This window comes from Thunnus maccoyii, chromosome 5 (genome assembly GCF_910596095.1).
Source record: "Thunnus maccoyii chromosome 5, fThuMac1.1, whole genome shotgun sequence".
NCBI lineage: Eukaryota > Metazoa > Chordata > Actinopteri > Scombriformes > Scombridae > Thunnus > Thunnus maccoyii.
The window spans coordinates 31242340-31266602 of NC_056537.1; the positions used below are offsets into that span (position 1 = coordinate 31242340).

The 24263-nt window shown below is 39.2% G+C and overlaps 1 protein-coding gene across 4 annotated transcripts in view; it reads left to right on the forward strand.

Moving 5' to 3' along the window:
- The first annotated feature begins 8180 nt into the window (after window positions 1-8180).
- The window catches only part of cbfb (core-binding factor subunit beta), a 35522-nt gene continuing 19439 nt past the window's right edge, over window positions 8181-24263 (forward strand). For all 4 annotated transcript variants that reach the window (XM_042412813.1, XM_042412814.1, XM_042412816.1 and 1 more), the window contains exons 1-3: window positions 8181-8442; window positions 9038-9124; window positions 14872-14988. In XM_042412813.1, coding sequence (XP_042268747.1) covers window positions 8365-8442; window positions 9038-9124; window positions 14872-14988 — 282 coding nt within the window. In that variant the 5' untranslated portion in view covers window positions 8181-8364. The remainder of the gene's footprint in view (window positions 8443-9037; window positions 9125-14871; window positions 14989-24263) is intronic.

A 24263-nucleotide genomic window follows, 5' to 3' on the forward strand; every position in this document is an offset into this window, starting at 1 on the left:
AGTAACACATCCACATCATATACAATTAGATAAACCGCTTGTTCATTTATAGTGTTATCTTTATTTTACCGGGTTAAAGCCCATGTGTGTATAATTTTGATGTGATTATAGCATCTTTTAAATTATTCTCATATTATAGGTTTTTCTTTGTAGAAAAATGAGACAATCCTGTCTGTATGTTGCTTTAAGCCCATTCATCTCAGTTCCTTGGTAGTATCCATGGGAGATATATATGTTGCTGTCTGCCATGGTGTCTTTTCTGATAGCACCACCGGGGAGCGCCAAAGTCAAACATTTTTAAAATTGCTACATGGTGGCTTTAAGATATAACATCTACTGTAGTTCATTGCATATGACTGATGTATTTGAGCAACTGGGATGATATTACAATATTAAGTGAGTTTATGATTAGTTTCAAAATGTGACTCCAACAAATATAACTTGATGCCAAAAATAAAATGGTGACACTAAAAGACGAAAATATAGTTACTGTTGTTTAATATTAAAATTAAAATTTGATGGGCTGTGTGTTGGCATCAGGTTCTGTTATTATTGTTCGCATGTTACAATGTGCATAAAAAAATCAAAATATTACTTGTCTGCTCTCATTTTTCACATCATAGCCAACTGTGACTCCATATTTGTGTGTATGTTTAGGAGTGGGGGATCACCCCCACCCCACCCCCACATCTCTTTGGTGGGCAGACACAGTCAGACAGACAAACAAACAGACAGACAGGCAGGCAGACAGACAGACAGACTGGCTGACCGAACACTGTAACCGATATACTAAAATACTGGACCATGCGCCATTCCAAATTTGTCTTTCAGCCACGGGATCCCACCGTCTGACCAGGAATAAACCCACACACACACACACACACACACACACACACACACACATCCAGGCGTCTCCCCTGCTCTGTACTGTACTCGTGTGTGTGTGTGTGTGTAGGGTACCACAATGAGCGATGCAGGGATGTCTGGGAGAAGAAGGAGATTGATTCTCAGTCGTTGATGTAACCAGACTGGGTCACAATGAGTCCACGTGCAGCTCTCTTTATGGAGCCGCCTGGTAATCCCGTCTGTTGCTAATGGCCATTTAATCCAAAGGAGAGTTATTACGTAACTCTTTGTAGCTGCCGTCTGCGGGACCTTGCTGGATATTTTACTGATCATCAATATTCCTCATAACAGACTATTTAACTGCCAGAAAAAGGGTTTAATTTCTCCATTTGCTGCTTCATCAACAGCACAGGAAAACATCTCTTTTATAAGCGTTGCCAAAATGGAACATAAACACTTGCTTGTGTAGAGAAGAAGGTTGAGAACAACACACATTGAATGACAGCAAGTGTAAGACATAGTTAAGATGTTGTATTGACAATCTTTTTGAACTATTCTGTGCTCATGCATGATGTATTTGCTCCTTTAGTGCAACACTTTTGCAGTGAGAGCAGAAACTGTTGTGTAGACAAGTCAGATGGCAGTTTCCAGTCTTGGATTCTCTGTCAGAGTTACAGACGGTAGAGAAACTTGCAAACACCTCATTTCTGCGCTACAGCGTGTCTGAACATTATTGAACAGGAGCGGATAACACCCAGGTAGCCGAACACAGAAAAACACTGAGAGAGAGAGAGACAGACGGGGAGACTCTTTGTTCACATTCTTGCTCATTCTCTTTTTTACATACACATCAGAGAAATAAGTAAAGAATGGCATCTTCAGTCTGTACACACACGCACACACACACACACACACACACACACACACACACACTGATTGTATCGAGTCAGCTGTGTGTCACTGTAGCATCATTAGCTTTTCTGTGTTCCTGTGTTATTGATGCATTTTAAATATTTATTAGGCCACTTCCACAGCAGCGGCAGCAGCAGCAGGATCTTCTAAACCAGCAAACATAGTTGAGATATTTCTGTGTGTGTCCTTGAATAACAATGAGGAGGAACAGCAGGGATATACCTATATGATATAGGATGGCTTTTCTCCCTTTTTTTTTAATCTGCAAAAAGGTTTGACTTTGTGTCTCAGGGACATTTAGTAGCCACTTATTGTACTCAAAAGGGAGAACTAGAGAAGCTGAAGGGTTTACATGTTCCTGGTCAGTTGATACTTAAACTGTCTCTTTGTTAAGATGAAAATCCATGACGTGACTGTATAACTGAATAACTGAACTTATGCTCATTTGGATATAACATTTTAAACTAATGAATGATAGGAAATAAAATAGCTGCTTACTATTTAGTCAGTAGAGCAGCTTTATATACCACTCATGGTATCATCTGTCATTGTGACTCTACTTTGGCCATTTTAGTGACTGAACTTCAGTCCTCCTCCAGGCAAAACATGTACCGTGTGACTTTTATCATCACCATTTTGAAATGAATTTTATGGACTCAAGAAGTTTTGTTGGCTTTGGTTTGATTTTTAGTTTTTATGTTGTTTCTATTAGATTTTTAATCTGAAACATAAATTACAAAATTGGGGATGCAATTAACAATTATTCTCATTATGGATTAATCTGAATCTTTCATTTAGTTTATATCATAGAACTGTTTCCCAGAGCGTTTGGGTGATGTCTTACAATAACTTTTTTTTTTTGTCTATAAATAACTTTTTATTTACAGTGATATAAAACAGATAAAAGAGGCAAATCTTATCATTTTGAGAAGCAGTAAACAGTGAATATTTAGCACTTTTCCTTGATGAAACTTAACCAATCAATCAGTTATCAATTATTTGATGATCAGCTTTCTGTCCAAACTTAGTGTGGGTGTATATACTATCCAAAAATAGTGTGCACTGTATATTTTATGTCCTGAAAGTCATAATTTGGACAAAGGAGACAAACAAACAAAACAAAGACAGTTATCATAGCTGCATCTGAGTGCAGTAACAACAGCTGTGTGCTAGTCTGTGCATGTGTGTGTGTGTGTGTGTGTTTCTGCTAGTCTGTGAGGATGTGTGTAAAGGGTGAAGAGAGAGAGACAAAAAAGTGTCATCAAGGGAAGCAAGGGAAAAAACAAATGAGGACAAACAACCTTTCTTAGCTTCCTAAAATGTTACATTTTAGAGAGACGGGGTTTTTCACCTGCATAGAGCAACAACTACAACAAAAACAGCAACAATATTAAGTATTACAGTAACTTTGAAATTCTGTGGCAAAGTGATTTTCTCGGAGCGCTAATGGACCATAGATAAGGGGTGACTCAGCCTCCCATGTGCCAGTGTTGGGCCAAAACTCTACGCTGAGAAAACATTAGCAGAAGAAATCCATCAGGCTCTCTGTGATCCATCATTAATGTAATTTTGCCGACAGGGACACTACACATCTTCATATCATTGAAGAGGCTGAAGTGCATTTGCTCTTTACACTTGACTTGAAATTTAGAGAGGAAAAATAAGTTGTCAGAGCCACAAATGCAGGAGTGCATGAGCAATGTTTTAGCCAAATTATTTTAAGACATGACATCAGCCGTTTAGAAGAGAAAGAAAGACTGATCACATCCACCGTGGCCTCAGGAACAATTAATCTATACATAAATAAACTGAATTAATTTAAGATTTATTAATGAGTGTGTATAGATAATATTCCTACAGTATTCAGACTGACAAACTGTTAAAAACAGTTAAAAATTATGAGTCAACAAGCCAGAAATAGATAATACCACAAAAGATAGAAAGTACGTCTTAAGTTTAGTTGGGAGAAGACGACCTGCAGCTCAGCATTGAACGAGTGAACAATGAAAATAATTTACAGCCATCATCTCCAGCAGCTATGAGGAGACAATGCTCTGCTCCTCAGCCTCCTGTCCTTCACTTCCTGTGGCTTTCAGAATGAAAAAGACTCAAAAACTGTTGAAATTTAAAAAAAAAAAAAAAAAAAATAGACCAGACACAGAACAAACTAAACTACATTGAATTTACAAAAACTAACCTTCACATCACACTTAAACTTTACTAGAGTTAGTTAGTTAGTTTAGTCCAGTGGTTCCCAACCTAGGGGTCGGGCCCCTCCAAAGGGTCAGCAGATAAATCTGAGGGGTGGTGAGATGATTAATGGGAGAGGAAAGAAGAAAAAACAAAGTTCTGATACACAAATCTGTTTTCAGTTTTTGGACTTTTTCTCTAATCTTTGATTTTTGCTGAAATATTGGATCATTTGAACATTTATTGAAATGAAACCATGTGAGAAGTTTAGAGGGAAAAATCACTATTTGGTGGAGCTGTTAACAACTCATAGACATCTGAAATGTGACCTCGACTACACACTGCTTTTTGTAAGATGCCAAAAGCCAAAAAAAAAAAGTGTTGTATTTTAAAAGCTTGTTATATTATGTCAAATCTTCATCTGAAAAGTAACTAAAGCTGTCAAATAAATGTAGTGGAGTAGAAAGTACAATATTTCCCTCTGAAATGTAGTGGAGTGGAAGTATAAAGTAGCATCAAATGGAAATACTCAAGTAAAGTACAAGTACTTCAAAATTGTACTTAAGTACAGTACTTGAGTAAATGTACTTAGTTACTTTCCACCATTGCACCTGTGCTTTTCCTACTGTGACATGTCAAAATGTCTTCATGAAAAAGGCTGATTAAACTAAATGAAGGCAAACTACACTTCACTTAAACTAAACTTACTCTAAAGTTGACTAAAATTGAAAAAAGAAAAAAAGAAACTCAAGCAAACTAAAATAAACCTCAACATAAACTAAACTGACCTGACACTAACAACATGTGAGACGTTAAAACAGAATGACATGAACTAAAGTGAGCCATGCTCAGCGTGCTGTGTGAAGATGAGACCAGACTGCATGTCAGAACTGTTCGCCATGGCAACCACAGATTATCTGATTAATTAATGAACCTTTTACTGCATCACCAGCTACTGTTGTTAATCGCTCACGCACTGTTTGGCCTGCAGCTAAAACGCACACACACACAAATGGCCACTTTGACGTAGTAAAGCGGTCAGCCCTGTGTGTGTGAATGTGATCCTCAGGCTATCTGAATAGGAGAAGAATTGGTGGAAATCAATGACATGGGTGTCATAAAAGGACTGTTTCTTTTCATGAAAAGTATTCAGAGCATATGCTGTGGCCCGAGGCTCCGTTTCCACCCCTGTTAGGATGAAAAGTAATGATTAAAACATTTAGCTGCTCATTCTGCACAGAGGCACCATAAGTAGGCCACTGTTTTAGTTTTACACACATATGCATCTTATTCTCAATATTCTTGCATGGTAATGCTAGATATTATTCTACCAATAAGTTATAAACTTTGTAGTCAGTTCACTTCTCCTCTGTAGTGTGTGTGTGTGTGTTTGTTATTAAAGCATAATTGCATGTGTTTCATTTTCTCTCTCCTTTTGTCTCAGGGGATACTTTGCTACAAACATACATTTCACAAGTTAGTCTGTGAGCACACACACACACACACACACACACACACAGACAGCCTCACAAACACCAACAAAACAAACAACAAAACATGTCACGACAGAGAATCACTGCATGGGAATACACACACACACACACTCTTATTATCAACCTGCAGGTTCTTGTTCATACCTTAATTAAGATCTGTGTGGGTGATTATGAAACTCCTCAGGGAGTCACATAGTCATATTTACTGTGTGTGTGTGTGTGTGTGTATGTGTGTGTGTGTGTGTGCGTGTGCGTAGGTGTGTTGACTAGAAAGGAGCCGTGCTGCATTCCAAGGGTGTGTTTTTTTATCTGTTCATTGCATAATCAAACATTCATTCCTCATTAAGTGTCAATATGTCTCAGCTGTAGTTCTGTAAATTTAGGTTGTCTGCCACAGAGTCTCCGTGTGGAGTACTTGTGCAGAATTGCTCTGTTCTTATGTTATATTAACATGTAAGCAGCATTTTATATGGAGTTGTCTGAGATGGAGCTCACTTCAACTACTTTTTAATACAGTTGGATGGTATAATCTGTGCATCATTTTTTATAAACTGTAGCAGATGTATAATACATAAAGTGGTTGAGGTAAAAGTATTATATTTCTGAAATGTAGTAGAAGTTTAAAGTGCCATAAATCAGGAAATACTCGAGTAAAGTCCAAATACTTCCAGTCAGTCAAGTACTTTGACTTTATTCAAGTACAGTATTTGAGTAAATGCCCTGAATAATAATGATATGAAGAAGGCAATGAACTGATTTAAAAGTAGTTAAAGAGTTCTCTGTCCTCAGGCAGATCATTCAAGAAAGATCATCATCATTTTTTAAAAAAAAATAAACATTTCATTTGTGCACAAGTCCTAATAGAATTTATGAATGAATGACTTCACCATTGGTAGAAGAAGTATTCAGATTCTAAAATTACCAATATAACAATGTTAAATAATTCAATACAAGTAAAAGTCCTGTGTTCATAATTTTACTACAGTGAAAATATATCAGCAAAATGTACTTTATGTAAAAGTACTCACTGAGGAAACATGGCCCATGTAGCTGATGTGTCATTATATCTGACATTAGATTTTTTTTATCCTGATGCATGAGTGTGTAAGCAGCGTTTTACTGTTTTTAGCTAGTTGAGGTGAAGCTAGTTTGAACTTCTTTACATATTGTTTGGTAGTTAAGTCCAGTGGTTCCCAGTCTAGGGGCCAGGCCAGCTCCAAAGGCTTTCAAAATAACTGGTTGTGATGATTAAAGGAGTTAGCAAGAACAAAAAGACCAAAATCTGAACATAAATTTGTATTGTATTTTTTGGACTCTATAATCTCTGCTGTTTTCTTGAGGAGAAATACTGGATCATTTGAACAGATATTTAAATGAAACCATATGATAAGTTTAACTGCTAACTCACAGACATCTGAATCATGACAAAGGGGCCCCAACTGCACACTATTCTTTTATAAGGGGTCACAAACCAAAAAGATTGTAACATGGTATCAGTTTCATAAGATTATCACATGTTTCAATGTGAAGTAAGTATTATAAAATGGAAGACGTTGTTAAACTTGTTAGCAGTCTGTCTTTCTTTTTTGGACAGAGTGCCTCTTCATGCTCTCCCTCCGTCGATCACTTCTCACATAAGGATCCTATAAAGTTTCTGCGGTCCGGACCCGACGCATGCGCAGTGGCGGCTCCGAGTAGCGTGTGTAGTAGTATTATTATTGTGAATGGGGGGGGGGGGGGGGGGGGGGGAGGTGGTATTTTGGGTGTACAGTCACAAGAGCGACTCGACGGAGCCAGGAAGTAGACTGTTGATGCCTTCAAGTGCGTTCGGAATTGTGGTAATTTTGAGCGAGAGATGTGCCAGAACGACCCGCCAAAGTGTTACAAAGAGCAGGAAAATAGCCTACAACGGTGGCGTGAAGGAGCGTGATGTGACGGTGCATGGAGCACTGAAGCTGTGTCAACAACTGATGCAAAATATATAACAAATAGATATTAGTCTTGTCCTTTAAGGCTGTGTTGACTTGTGTTTTGGCCTAATTATCACTTCTACCTACATCTTTTAGGCATTTTTTTACTTTTAAATATAGGGACAATCCCCGTAAAGAGTATGCTTTTATTGAATCACGTTACTTGTTACTGATAGCCTACATGAATGAAGGCTTACATGACTATATATTTCATATATAGCCCTATATATTTCATATATAGGCATGTAGAAATATATTTCCTCTTTATTCGGACACCGCAGCACAACGCAGCTGTGTGCCATGTAATTCATCATTAAATCCGCCAAAATATGATCAGTTATGCTTGATGCATTCGTTTTTCTTTAATTCACAAATGCACAACTTGAAAGTTGCAGGTAGACTACTGAGAAAGAAAGAGAGAGAGACGCAGACAGAGAGCGCTTGTTTGTTGCCACTTGCTTGAGATCACACGCTCGTCAAGCGAGAGAGAGACACTGAGAGAGAGACACTGAGAGAGAGAGAGAGAGAGAGAGAGGGAGGGAGAGAGAGAGAGAGAGAGTCGCATGGTCAAATTGAGCTTTATCTATCGCAGTTGGTCACTTAATAAGACGCACTTGGAGCCAGAGGCGACCCGGAGCGCGCAGGAGCCGCGGTCGGTCAGAGGCAAATCATCTTAATAAGAGAAGCAGTCATAATTACAGAGGCCAGCAGCAGAGAGCACATTGCTCCACACAGGGAAGAAGAAGAAAAAAAAAAACAGACACACACACACACACACACACACACACTCACACAGAGACACACACACAGACACGGAAGAGAAGTGAGTGAAAGAGAGGCTGAGTTGAGGAACAGGACGGCGAGAAACACACAGCTGAACTTCTACAGTGCGGGATCGTTGAAGAAAAGAGGCTAAAAGTGACAAAGCAAGAGGCCGGAAAGTGTTGGTGAAGATGCCGCGGGTAGTCCCGGACCAGAGGAGCAAGTTTGAGAATGAGGAGTTTTTCCGCAAGTTGAGCAGGGAGTGTGAGGTGAGTCTGCTGCGTTTCTACACACTGGATCCTTTCTGTTAGACGGCGGAAATAAAGACAGAGAAGAGAGCTCGTTAGATCAGTGAAGCATGCTGGCGGGTTCAGTTGTTTTAGGATTCATAAAGGTTGCTTCATTCATTTTGATAAGTTCAGTGGGAGAACATCTACAGTTGAATAAAATCCCCAAGAAGTAAACAACTTGAAGCCTAAAAAAGGTGCATTTCATTAAGCTTTCACTTGAATCACTCCCTCAAGAAATTGAAAAAACTGCATTAAAAAAGACCAATAAAATGTTGTTTAATTATTAACTAATTTACTTTTATTGCTGTTGTCCTGTTTTAATATATTTTATTACTTTTTAGTGAAATGCAGAAACAAAGCATGATGCCGTTTGCCTTAAATCAAAATTCCTGTGGCTTATCTTTAAATTGCAGGCTGCTGCTGGCAATGAGCATCGCCGTTCACTGTCAAACAGCCCTATTCGGAGTGTTTTCTGCTATAAAATCAAACACATGTAGCATACTCAGAGTGTTTGAATGTATATATGAGAGTAAGGTCTTGTTGTAGTGAGTGTGCTTTTTTCTTTTTGCTTTAGATTAAATATACTGGGTTCAGAGACCGGCCCCATGAGGAGAGACAAGCCCGCTTCCAGAACGCCTGCAGGGACGGACGGTCAGAAGTGGTGAGTGCAAAACTAAATGCACTTAATCTTTGTCTTCTTCATGGAATACAAGAGGGGAGATGTAGAGCTAATTGCTGATTAATATTTGACTCAAAGAGAGAAAAAAGGACAGTGTGTGTTTGTGAGGATGTGAAGCTGATGTGCAGAATAACTTTACAGACACAATAGATAAACAGAAATCATAGGCATGTCCTCTCTAATCCTCTATGAACAAGATATTTATTTTATTAAATCGTACAACACACTAGCTTATCTCAGAAGCTTTCAAACCCTGCGCAGTAGCGAGCATTAATCTCTAGGCTTTAATAGACAAATGAGCTCTTATTATGAGAACACTGTGCTCTGTTCACGTTGTGCAGCAGGACACTGTGATACACATGCATGCACCGTGTGTGTGTGTGATCCGGTGTTTTACCCTGTCCCTGCACCAGGAAGCAGACGTGCTATCAGAGATGCAGACCCACCAGGCTTAACTTACACACTTGCCGGCTCATCATGACTCTTATATTCTACAGCTCATCATTGTCTCAGCTTTGTTTGTGCAGAAGCATGAACTCATGCGTTAAGATGTGTTATCATACAGAGACACTTTATGGTTACAACAAACACTGTTAAGGCTGTAATTTTGGGCCTAAAATTGATGACGTAAAGTAAATATTACCTGTCATGTCTAATTTTGGTATATACAGTAACTTGCTTTAGACAGTGGATATGCAATGACTCAACAGGAAATAGAAACACCTGAAAATACAATGCAGCAGCCTTTCAGTAAATACTAAATCACTTCATTTTGTTTTTGTTCAGAGCTGAAACAGTTTATCAGTCTTGCTGGGGGTGTTTGCACCCGTCATGTTTTTCTAGTAAAAGACAAAAAGTCTCCAGTTCCAGCTTCTCACTAGAGAGGATTTTCTGCTTCTCTTCGTCTTTTGTGATAGTAAACTCAATAACTTTGGGTTTGGGAGTGTTAATCTGACAAAACAAGTAATTTGAAGATATGTCACAAGGGCTGCAATTAATAGTTTTTCATTTTAATCAGCCTATTATTTTCTCCATTAATCAGTTAATCATTTAGTCTATAAAATGTCAAAAAATATCAAAAAATGCCCTTTATGATTTACCAGGCTCCGAGGTGACGTCTTTGAATTCCTTGTTTTTTCCAACCAACAGTCCAAAATCCATAAATATTTGTATTACTATCCTATATGACAAAGAAAAGCAGCAAACACTCATATTGAAGGAGCTGAAACCAAAGAATGTTTGGCATTTTGCATGAAAAGTGAAAACTGAAATGATTAATCGATTATCAAAACATGAAATATTTTCTTCTAGATTGACTAATCATTGCAGCTCTACATGATGTGTTTCATAGACCATTTTACAGACCAAAAGATTAATGAATTAATTGAGAAAATAATCAGCAGATTAATCACCAATGAAAATAAATATTAGGTGCATCTTTAATTTGTTTAGTCTATTACTTGAGTTGTTTTTGTGTTGACTCAGGTCTACGGTCTGTAGTTAGTTGCATTGTAGTGTCGGTCTGCAAAATACTGAAATGTTTTTCTCTTCATTTTTCATATATGGAGGAGCAGCCAGCGGGCAGTTTTTGCAGTCAGTTTGTAGCCACAGTGTCACAGCAAGTGCACTGCATCTGTTTCCCTCCATTTCCAAACCACGCGTCTCTCTAGCTGCGTCTGAAATGCATCTGATCATCGTCCAAATTTGAGATGGATGCCTCTCAGAGGCAAATGGGCTGATGAAATGTAGCATTTGGAATCAAAGTATTAGAGTGTTTCTGAGCACAACACATCTGCGTCCTTTACAGTCTTCACCTCTCTGCAAAGATGAACAAAGCTTTCTCCCAAAAGTTCAGCTGAACCTGTGTGACCTTTATTGTTTTCTTTCAAAATACTAGGTGTAGTAGGGTTTGTAAGAGCAGCTTTTAACTTTAAGGCAAGTCAGGACACATTCATATTCTCATTATGTAATTACCGTGTGCTCACGGTGTGAAGTCTGTTTAAAACTTCCTAAATGGTGTCCTCAACAAAAGGCAAAGTCAGGCAAACTACTGGCACAAACACACACACAAGCACAGTGCAACTTCTGCTGTCTTAGTCATCCTCGAGGTATTTTTCACAAACATGCTGTCATCATCGCTGGAGGGGGGGAGCAGGGAGAAGGGGAGGGTGGGGGGGACACATCTAGTTTTACCATCTTTTAGTGGGACATGATGCGTCCGTCTGTCTGTCTGTCTTCACTGTATTTATAAGCCTCTTCTGCTGTGAGAATTGATGGCTACGGTTTTAATGGTTTGACGGCAGCTGTGACATCATGTTGCTGATTTATCTATTGGCCAGACGCTGCTAAAGACCTCCTGCTATTTTCATGGTCAGTGTGAACAACTATTAGACACAATGAGACGTGAACGTGCTGCCAAGGTCCACTTTATATAGATGGGACAGACAAACAGAAAACATATAAACTGTATACCGTGTTCAATTTATCAGGTTAACACTGAATTGATTGTCTTTTTTAAAGTGCCCCTCCACTTAAAAATGTGTTTTGCTTATTGTTGCTTAAATGTTTGAGCTTCACTGTGCAGAATGATGTACGTGCAGTGGTTGACACTAGAAGGCTGTTTTCACTTTCGTCTGCTGAAGAGGGAAAGTTTCTCTGTGCTCACTGAAAATCTGAGTTTAAGACATGTACATTGTGACATCACTGCTAGTTTGGAGCCAATCACGATCCAGTATGCAACTTACACAAGTGTGCATATACACTGAGAAGGGACTTTTTCAGTGAAGTAGGAGACATCTTCTGTCCAGCAGTTAAACTTTTGAAATGGACTATCTCTGAATATTCTTAGATTCTGGGTTGTTTTTTTTTTCATTGAGGGAAAAGGAGCAGATGTCATTTAAGAAATTTGAATGAGGTAATTAAACTTTTTGTGGAAAAAACATATCAGACAGACACGTGTCTGGAGGGGATCTTTAAATATCTTTATCCCCTTTAACAGTGTTTTCTCTTGTCAAAAGTTTGCTGCCAGACCTACTGTTTTTCTAATAGTGCAGTTTCCACATTAAAAAGAAAACAGCTGGTTAAGTGATTAAATACAAGGTCTGTTACAGTAGGCAGAAAATGAAAGACAAACATGGTATTCAGAATAGTTCATTCTCCAAATGTTAAAGCAGAAATGCTTTAGAAATATGTTTCATTTCAGGTTTTTATCTTTACAGTTTCATTCATTATTAAGGCTAGTAGATTTTTGCAAAAGCAAGTCAATATATGTGTCTTAATACACCCTGCATGGGATATGAAAGTAATAATAAAAAAGTGATATTCAATATACTTTACAATATACAATTAGTCATAATCAAAATGGATTGTGACTGGGAAACTCAAATTGAAACTGATTTTAAAGAGGGATCAGTCATGTAGTCATGAGGGATCTTGATATGGTATGATATTGATATTTATGATACTGTTGTTATATTACTGTTATTATATCATTGGAAGTTGTGTTTTGTGCTGTTTTCTTTGTATTTTCTTGTTGAGTTTTGTGCTTTCATTTATGTATATGACTTGTTGAGTTTTGTGCAGTTCCATATGTATCTTACTGTTGAGTTTGATGTATTTTGAAGGCCCATCTAGGGACATGCATTGCAGACAAGCTTAGGCTATAAATGCAGTGGTATGCTATATACTTATCCCTGTTCAAATAAACATTAAATAAATAGACAACCAAACAAAAAAAATATGTCAAAATACACTGCATGTAAACTCTTAGTTTTACCTTCCACCATAAATGAAAAGCTTATTTTGTACAATATTTTTACAACATACATATCATGTAGAAATGTAGTTAGGCTGCTGTATATTTCCAGGAATCAAAACATCACACACACACACACACACACACACACACACACACACACACACACACACACACACACACACACGCACTTGTGTCTCAACTCACAGGGCGACTCTAAAATGTTCAGGATTGATCTGATAAATGGGACAATAATTCAAAGTAAATTATCTTCAGCTCAGCTCATTAGAGATGAGTCGCTTTCTAAACTACTATTGATTTTCATGCTGCACTTTTCTCTCTCTCTCTCTGTCTCTCTCTCTCTCTCTCTCTCTCTCTCTCTTTCTCTCTGCCTGTTCACTTCCCCTTTATTTAATTTCTCCTGCTCCGTTCTTTTATCGTTATTCTTCTTCATCTTTCCATCTCACTTCCATTTCCTCCTTCCCTTCTTTGTCTGACTTTACTTTTATCACGCTGTCTTCTCCACCGTCGTCCTGTTTCCCTTCATTTTTCTTTCTCTCTCTCATCCTCATCCATGCGTTCCTCCTATCAACCCCCCTCCATCTCTCCGCGCCTCCCTCTCTTTCCTCTTTCTCCCCCTTTGTCTCTCAGTTTCCCTCCATCTCTCTCCTCTCTCTGCCTCCCCTTCCCTCTTTTCTCTCCAGCAGTAGTAGGCAGCAAATTGGTATCAGATGGTTGTAATCCAATACTTCAAATACAGCAGAAATGATGACTCGGGTGTTCTTTTAGCTCTCATTTCTTAAGTGAGTGTGTATAAACATGTGTGTATGAGAGACATTTTTTCTCTTTGTGTGTCCATGTACACTCATGGTAGTTTTCAGCTTTGTCCTCCCTTCATTTCTCTGTCTTCTGCTTGCTCTTGTTCTCTGTCTCTTCCTCTTTCATTCAGTTTTTCTCATTCTCCCTCGCTCTCTCAGTCTCCGATGAGGGACAGATTTGACAGGATGCATAATTCATATGCTTCCAGCTCAGTCGCAGCCCTAATGCCATTAGTATCGATCTGTCTCGGCAAACACAACAGATCACACACACACACACACAAAGACAATCCACACACACACACACACATATGTGCATAAAACATAAATTTTCTAACTTGATTTTCTGCCTCTCTGTGATTCATTGCTTTCTGACTGCAACAGAGAAATGCTTTCTATTGATTTTCATTTTGTTTGTGTTTCAGTATTCATGCGTGCCCATGTGCATGTGTGTGTGTGTGTTTATCTTGAGAGGAATGTCTCCCATTAGAGCATGAAGGCATTTTACAGAAATCAAAAAATGGAGAAAGTTCCAGTATGATGTGATTATATGTGTGTGTGAGGAAAGCAGGCCAGTAGTTCAGTTTGCGCTTTTGTTCTAAGACGAGAGCGGTTTGACCAAGAAGAGGGAGAGACGGAGGGCGGGCGGGTTGAGGAAAGGAGAAAAAGAACAACTTTGATGCACTCTATCAAACTTAAACCCTTCCAGGCTTACACCCAAATAAGACATTTAAACTTATTCAAACATTCTGCTGTTCAAGTTATACAAGTCTCTAGAAACTTCCATGAAGCCATGGTAAAAAATTGGGAAATACTTTCCGAAATCGACTGTCTATTTCAAAATATTGATTTTGGGTAGAAATGTGTTGAATCCACTTTACCGTACGTTATATTTTCATATAAAGGACCACTAGTAAGTTATTATTGCTCTTCCATATATTTTTGGGACTTGTGAGAGACACATTTATTTAAAAAATGATGTCAAAATTGAAGCATCAGAGGCTGAAAAAACACTGTACCTAAACTTTCCATAATGCAACTCAGTTGTGGTTTTCTTTAGACCCTTCCTCCCTGTAGTTTTCCTTAACATTAAATTTGAATGCAGTGTAAAAGTTATAACTTTTTTTAACTTATAACCTTTCTCTTTCTCTCTCCAGGCCTTTGTAGCTACAGGTACCAACCTTTCTCTCCAGTTCTTTCCAGCCAACCTGCACGGAGATCAGAGGCAGGTTCCTACAAGGGAGTACGTCGACTTTGAGAGAGAGACGGGAAAGGTAGGACAAGTGCAAAACACCCACCCACACACATACACACACACACACACACACACACACACACACACATACACACACATACACACACACACACACACACACACACACACACACACACACACACACATACACACACACACACACACACACACACACACACATTTCTCTCTGTTGCTCTTCACCTGTTAGAAAGGTCATATGGTTTGAGCTGAAACAGACAGACTGGTGAAAAAATAGATATTCTGTTTTGTGATGACAAAAGTGTTTATTGGTGTACAAAATGTATCTTTAATCACCCAAACAACTGCAGTCAGTTGGTTTTGAAGACATATTTGCCATTTAATAAAACTTATGTCATGCTCAGTCATGTGCACTTCATCATTCCATCTTAGCTGACACACATGCGTCTCCATCTGCTCGTACTGTTTTTGTTCCTCTTTATTTTATGAAATGAAAGTAACGCCAACGCACAGACAATGTTTTTATAAATAAAAAAATTGAACTTAATCTTAACACGTGTGTCAGGATGATCAGAGTGTGTGTGTTAACATCCAACATGTACATCCCTTGTTCAAGCTGACAACCCCTGACAGAATACAGATTGATTTTTGTGTCAGGTTGGACACAAAGACAAATGAAAGGCATAAATTAGTCCGTAATCAGCCCCGTGTTGTGCAGTGTTGTGCCTTTAAACCAGTGTGTGTGAGGTATTAATCGTCTGTGGTGCCTTTAAAACAGTTTCCGCTGTCTCCCACCAGCTACTGAACACACTGTGCATTGTTGTGACTTCAATTTATCCTGGTCACTGAGGTGAAATCACTGGAAAGCTCCTTTTCACACAATGGTCAGAAGTGATTGTGCTTGATCAAGATCAGAGTCAAAGTTAAACAACTTAAAGAGCCCCAAAGATGTTAGTTTGCTGCTGTTGTCAAGGTGATATCTGCCATACAGTGCAGCGGTGCTGCTGCTGTGTTTATGTGTATGTTAATTGTCTCCCTTGGCACTACGCCTGGACTCTGTGTGTGGGTGTGTGTGTGTGTGTGTGTGTGTGTGTCAGAAGGCCCTCCACGGACACTGGCCAGCTGAAATGAATGCCGGCTGGCGGCTCATTAAAAATGCATTCTGGGGAATCGATAGACCTCCATGCCCCAAGGCTGACAGACTAATCTCACACTGTTAATTATTTAACACAAGTGCCCTGATGGTTGTGAACAGTGTGTATGTGTGTGTATGTGCTTTTGTTGATGGGCTTTGAGCATTCTGCAGAGTTTCTGATGTGTAATGTGTTTGTGTGTGTGTCAGACAAAGAGAGAAAGAGACTGTATGCAGAGTGTGTGTAGGTGTATGGCAAAGACGGAGCGAATGTGTGTGTGTGTGTGTGTGTGTGTGTGTGTGTGTGTGTAAGATGATACCCTCTTCTTTGTCACCTCAACAGTGCTCACAGATCTATGAAGTTTTAATGAGGCCAGGAGTCGTCAATGTAAAGCAGTTTCACAGTCGTTCTGAAGAAATGAAGCCAAGAACTCACACTCACACACACACACACACACACGTCTGAGGATCCAGATAAACGTGCTGACAGTCTGCTCTTTTCATCCATATTAATCTTTTGGACTGAAAAACATAAGTCATGCTATACCAGCATAGCGACTCAGATAAGTTATTCCAGATTGCTGAAATGTTCTTCTCATGCTGCTCCCACAAAAGACACAAGTATAAGGTTTCAGTCTTTACTTTTATGTAATACTCATTCATATTCCACGTGTATAAAAAACGACAGGCGAGCGCAGAATGTGGTTTCCTGAGAGCTTGTACTGTAAAAAAGAAATATAGTTGAAAGGCTTCACTCAGCTGCCTCGGTGCAGTCTTTAATTGTGTACTGAGTGTACATTTTATATTATTTCAGCTTTCATTTCATACAATCACACACACACACGCACACACACGCACACACACAAACACACACATACCGCCCCCTACCCCGATCCCACCGGACCTCCCTGTAGAATACAACTGTCAGGCCAAGGCAGAGATCTTGTGAACGTTGCAACTTCTCCTCTTAATTACTGTCACAGCTAAACTCTACACACACACACACATACACACACAGATCTCTCAGGCTTAGGTGTTGGTTATATCTTTTACAAAGAGATTTTTCCTGCTTTCAAAATATTCTGTAGAAGTTAAAACTGTTGAATACAAAATGAAAGAAGTGATCACTTATTTTTCTCATGTTGCTATTCTTACTTCTTACATATTTTCTTAGAAACACTTAGGTTATTGGCCAGTTGCAGAGTAAAATTGGACATAATTGTGACTGAAGTGCTAATAATAATGATGATGTTTCCTGTGTTTATTCAGGGTTGACACACAGAAAAAAACTTGAAGAATAGTGGAGAATGATGAGTGAGCAGCCCGTGGGCTATGATACAGTACAGGCTACCTGGATAGTGTTTCTGCCCCGCTCTCTTTCTTTCTTTCTTTTTATTACTTTTCCCTACATGTTTTCTTTCTTTCAGCTTCCCTGCTTTTTCCTGTGTTTGTTATTCTTGTGGCAATTTATATGAACATCCACGCTGCATGTCCGTCTCTCCATCCCTCCATTCTTCCCTCTTTCCATTCCCTGTGTTTTCTGCTTACATCCTGTGTCCCCCTGTACATCCCCCAACTCCTTCCTTTTATCCTCCCCTCCTTCACCCACTGCCATCCTCCCTCCATCCGCTCTCCCCCTTCCAATCCTCCCTCTCTCCCACCTTCATTTCCAAACACAGACGGTGCCAAACCAAAAGGGTAGCACAGCCAGGTTAAACTTGGCGACTGGATAGCCAAGTGTGTGTGTGTGTGTGTGTGTGTGTGTGTGTGTGTGTGTGTGTGTGTTTGAGAGACAGAGAAAGAGTAGAAGTACAGGCTCTCTGTGTCTTTGCTGGCTAATGGGAGCCAGCTGTGGACAAGGTTAATTTTAGCAGCTAACGTGGTAGCGAGCATTAACCCTGCTGTAGACGTGAACTGTAGCATCAGCAGCTTGTTTACCAGCAGCCTTAATTACAGCAGACTGCTGTAGTTCACTCAGTTTACAGGGTTTAAATTTTGTAGCTGAACTGAACACTCTGAATTAAACTGTTCCTAAAGCAACCCATGGTGGCATATATTATGTTCAAAAGTCTCTTCGGTGAGCCGGGCTCAGGTTAGCTCCTGTGCACCAGGAACTGGATTGGTCTGCTTGGGCAGACTCTGATGTGTAATTCCTTAAAAGTCAGACATGATTCTGTTGACTAGAATTTAGGCCATTGCTGGAGAAAGACATTTTTGCTACCCATGTAACAATAATAGAACAGAGAAATGAAAGGCAAGAGAAAGAACATCTGTTTAGGGTACTAGCTAACTTTGTCTGAAAGGTTTTTTGAAATCCTTCAATATACAGTTTTTTCCTTTGTTCTCTTTGTTTCTAAGATGGAAAAAAAATCATCCTATTCCACACTGTCTGACAGTGACTGTATCAGCTTATTTCACTGAAGCTATATGATGTTCACAACCAGTATACAACTACACACCCTTCAATTGAATGGAGATATTCTAGATGTCTTGTGCATCTTTTTAACCTGCTTTTCATATTTCATATTTAGCTTATATGTTTTAAGACTTTGCAGAACACTTTGGCTGCATAGCATGAGTCACTGGAAGGTCAGTGAGGTTTAAGAGGTTTAGGTTTGATTTAGGTTTAAAATGACTACTATCATCTTGGAGATTTAACAATATACAGTAGATGTAGTGAAGTTTTACATGAAAGATATCTAATAAATATAGACAAATATAGGTAAGAAGATGTTTAAAGTTTACTGTCTGCACACTATGTAATTGGTTGACTATATTATTAGAATTACAAAGAAGATTAGCACATGCACATTAACAGCTGTATTATCATTTACATATTGCAATGTTGTTGTCAGTGCAGTGAGCACTAAAGTGTTACATTTACAGATGGGTGTAAAAATGTGTGAAGGTGCATATGACACCCGCATTTGACAACAGTGTTCTTGTGGATGTTGCAATGCAAACTATATTCATCTCAGCAAATTACAGGCATTGTTCAAGTTCTCCATTAAGAAACTATAACAATTTTTAGAAATGTGATTCTTTATCTTTCAGGATTGTTTTCTAAAGCTGATTCTGTAGCCTTACATACGTACTGTGATTTTTTATGTTGTTCTATGCCACATCACTGAGATGCATTTTCCTGTAAAAGTTTGCTCTTTGTGACATTGACCTCAACTCAGCACCTTGGTTCTTTTCACGCTCATCCCTCTTGTTGGTAAAAGGTTTTTGCATTCACTTGTTCATTAACTCTTTGATCTGTCACTAATGTGAATGTGTTCAAACAGTCTTTCCCACCATTCATTCATGTCTTATCATCCAAGAGTTTTAGTTTGTGGTTTCCTTTGTGTGAAGAAACTGCCATGCTTCTTGTTTCCTTTAGGTAAAACAGATACTGGACTTTCCTTCCTTCCTGCCCTGCACTCCTGCATCCCTCCAGCTTGCCTAATCACCTCCAATGTGTGTCTGAAAATGCAATGTATTCTTCCTTCAGAACCCGGGATGCTGTAGTGAATCTGTCATACTTAAAAAAAAAAAAAACAACAAAAACAAAACAAAACAAAGGTACCCATCTCTCTTATATGCCTGATTGGAACCGTGCAGTTTTCAAGCCAACAATGAACAAAATAAGCTCAGAGTGTACTTGAGCGTAGAGTGCTGCTGGTGAAACATGTTAAACTGATTAACATGACAGCAGTTCAGCAACAGTTACTGCTCATTTCCATTATGCTCTTATTACATTTTAACTGAAGTGTCAGGGTGAAGAGGACTCAACAGAGCTGATTTTGCTGGCCGCAAACAATTATTTTGGTCATGAAAGCGCTCGGAGTGGGATGAGATTCGGTCGGAAACTGGAAACTGGCTCCAGTAACGACCGTTTCCTCGTGGAAAGTCATATCTGGGGATGTGACTTTAGACAAGGTTGAAACCACAGGAATTACTCTGCAAGTTTCAGTGATGAAGGTTGTTTCTCTATATGTCTGTGTGTGTGTGTGTGCGTTTGCCCGCTTAAACTGCATGCTGATGAGACAGTGGCGCCAGACTGATTGCTAAGCGTTACACACATATATGTCTACACACACAAAAAAATCACACAAATATATGAACAGTAAACAAAACCTAAAACAGAAAGAAAGAGTGAAAAGAAGTAGAACGAGACAGAGAGAGATTAGCGGTTATAGGGGGAGAACTAAATGAGAAGCAGACGAGTGTCTGTCAGCTACATGATGGAGGGAGGGGTGGGGGGGAGCTCAAACACAAAACCCAGGAACCAGAAATGCACATGTGGGCTTTCATTCATTCTCAAACTTTGGTATTTGCACCATTTCCTGTATATGCATGAACACGGTCAAACTCAGTGTTTTATTTAATTTGTATATTTTTTTACTGTATTCACCATGTGCAGGAGTTGTGCAGGTTTTCAGTAGCTTTTTTTTCACTTTTTCACCAGAAAGAATCAAATAGGTAAAATCCTCTGGTGTTGTGTTTTGTAAAAATGACACAAATGCACAGTCTATAATGTTGGGCTTGTATCAACCTAATAATTATATTCCAATAAGATCCTTGAAGTGATACTTTCAGTATTTTTAAGAGAACACTTCATACTGGCCCTATAATGCTAAAAGACGTCACTCCCCAACTTTTATCTCCTACTTCCCCTCTGTTCTTGGTCCACCATGCTGCATTAAATACCACTATTGTCGTAGTGGATAAAAGTTGTTTCAGATTCGAGGAGTCAATAGAAAATATGGCAAATATGGACACAGCTGTCGGTGAACTATGTAAATATTTTATCGTACCTCTGCAGCGCTGCAGCTCCACACCTAGAATAAGCTGATTAGCCACTATTGTGGTACTGTGCAGTACAGATGTAAACAGTACTGTGCAGTCATCGAGAAAAACAATAATTGTACAATTTTAATGTACAATCTTTACACATTAAAGGTAACTTTCAAAAACTTTACAGCATATCCACCTGGCCCTTTGAACAAGTTACAGGCAAATGCTAAAACTTTTTTTCTAAAGTTTTTCAACCCATTCATGTGGAAAACAAAACAGGACACATTCAAAGTGTAGGAGTACGTCAAACAGTACGTCTACTGTTTGGAGAGGATGAGCAACTTCCAGGATAAAGAGAGATTTACTGTAACCACATTTAGTCACCCATTTTTGGACAGTGTGTTGTTAGCAGTGGTATTGAAGAGTAAGAACCAGACCAGCATCTAACGAGTATGAAGTGAAATCTGCGGGTATGTTTACATGCTATTTAATGTGCTGCAACTGATTGCTGATTGCTGCAGCAATTAGCTATGTAGTCTCCAAACTGACCAGGTGAATGTTTGTTCAACTAGCTAAGGTGCAGGACAAGACATGTTCATGTTTGTAAATTAGATAAGAAGGAGAGATTAGAAGGGTTAGGGTTAGGGTTAGCTAATGTGGGTTGCTATTCAGAGTCTGTTGTGTAGCAGGATGCTATCAGGCTCAGTGTGACTGTCTGCTCTGCCTATGATAGAACGCTAATGTTTATGCAAAGATTTGATTGGCTAAAATGTAGATGGATACCTAATAATATTCTGTCAAATTAATGCAAATGTAAGGGGGCACATCATGAAACCAAACAATATAAAATATGAATTTCTCCCTTTTGGTTTCAGATTTTTTCTCAAAGAACTCAGGACAAGTTATTTACAGAGCAGATATGTGTGCTGTAGTAGACAAAAAAATAGAATTTAATTTCATTAAGACTTTAATAAATTAGCATCATCACGACATAGAAACATTTTTGTCCATGCCAGTAATCTCTCTCTCTCACAAATGCACGCACACACACACACAGACCCTCTAAAATCATTTCTTACCTGACACCTCTGTTGCCCTCTAATTTAGTCATCAGCTTAAGCCGCTAAGACTGTCCTCTGTCACATGCATATCAGCATCAACTCTGTGTGTGTGCGTGTGTGTGTGTGTGTGTGTGTGTGTGTGTCTGTGCACATAGTGTGTGGTATAATGTTTCCCTTTTGAACGGAAGCTGTGCCATCAGTGCGTGACTTGTCAGTGACATCATCAAAGCCAGACCACTAATTGGTTCCCTCTGCTACTGCTGCTTTGCATCAGACAGAGAGTGTGTGTGCGTGGGTGTGAGTGTGTGTGTGTGCGTGCATGCATGCGTGCGTGCAGTTGTGTTTTACACCTTGTGCATCCTCGCTGATTGTTCTGTACATTTTAATGAAGCTTGTTTCATTTAAATCAGTATAAACGAACTTTCCTCACAGTCTCCCTGTTTGCATACGTTAGTGTCCCACAAAACCTCCTCCCTGAAAACACACACACACTCTCACACGCCATCTCCTCCCACAGGGTTTCATATTTCCTGCCCCAGGCCTTAGATCAATGACCACACCCACTCCCACAATGCACTGCAGCACACATTCAGACAGGGTCCTCTGTTTATATGCTCTTTGTGTGTGTCTGTCTTAGTGTTTTATGCTGGTATCATGTCTTTGTGTTTGAGTGCACCTCTGTCCAAGTGCATTTGTACATACAAGGTAGAGACAGAAAGACAGTGTGTTTGTTTGCATGTGAGGTACAAAAACTACCGCTAGAGACGCAAGATTCAAATAGAAAACTAGTGAGAGAGGTCAGTCTGGTGTGAAATCCAGCATGCGTGTGTCAGCTCCATTCCTCTATTCTTAGTCCTTCTCTTCCAGTAAGTGTCTGCTGAGCTGGAGTGAAGAATGCAACACCGCTCACCTGGAAATCAATGTGTGTGTGTGGGTGTTGTGTGTCCGCAAACATTTGAACCTTTATGAGGTTCAAATGTCCTCACAAGGATAGAAACATGCTTTTCATGTTGCCCCTGGTCTGTTTTATGGATTTGAATTCAAGGTTACAATATGGAGAAAGGTTTAAGTTAGGCATGTTGACCTCAACATAAAGTAGGAGCATAGAGAATAAATGTACTCACTGGAGACCCCATATACAGATGTTCATATGGCTTCATGTTTTGTAGGAAACATAATGCTACCCAGACACGTTTTTATCAATGTATGTGAAAACTGTTCACTGTCAACATATTGTACTTGTTTCCCTACAATATCTTCTTCAGGCAACTAAAGCATGATACATGTCTTTTTGGTCATGTTTAGGCAACCTCAAGCAGTTCAGTCTTGGTTACATTTTTAAAAAGTCGTGTTAACCTTTTTGCCAAAACCACAATCTTCCCCTAAAGCAGGGCTGAGAAGTGAAGACTAGCTGAAACCTACAAAGACTTAACAAACCACCACAGACTGTTTCCACCAACATATCCAGATTTATTAGTGTTAACAGTTAGAACGGAGCACATAATCAGCCACTGAGTAACTACAGAGACAATGCACTGAGTGAAAGGGTAGATTATGATTACAATCGCATCACCAGACAACCACCCAAATCCTGTGAGAACACAGATTCTCACATGTTCCCGTTAGAAAGCAGAACTGGGCATTCATCAAAAAAGAGGACCATAAATTCAATAAGGAAGTAAACATCTGCTCCTGCTCTGCACTAAAACCTGATGAAATGGGTTGTGAAATAATAGCCACTATCTCAATAGACCAGTTTTGTTTTTATAATAATTTCCTCCGCTCACACATGTGAGTGAACTCCAGATTCCTGGCGTAAATATAAAACGTGTCCAGAAAAAGTCACGATGAAAAATGATGTGCAATGACAGGATCAGAGGACTAATGATAAGAATCCTTCAAAACCACGCATATGTATGATGTCAGCGCCAATTGACCAAAAGTTGAACAGACTTGATCCAGCTCGGTCTGCTCTTGGTCTTCACGCTCAATCATAATCATACTCTGCTCAACACTCAGAATCAAAAAGAACAGAAGTTTTCATAAAGTTAATTTATATCTTCTTATTTATCTCTCTGTTTCTCCCTCTGTCTCTGCCTCCCTCTGGTTTTGTAACTCTATCTGCAGCCTGTGTGTGGATTTGCATGATATTTCCATGCCTATGAAAGCCATAGGAACAAACAGTGGTTTTTGGCCCTCCAGTGCTCACCGAGAGGACTTTGCATGGCAATGATGCATATTATGTGTCCACAGGCAGTTAGAGACTCAGACGGGACTGGGGCCAATTCATTCAACTCACAATGGAAAAACAAACTGCCAGTGAACCAGTGAACAATTATTATA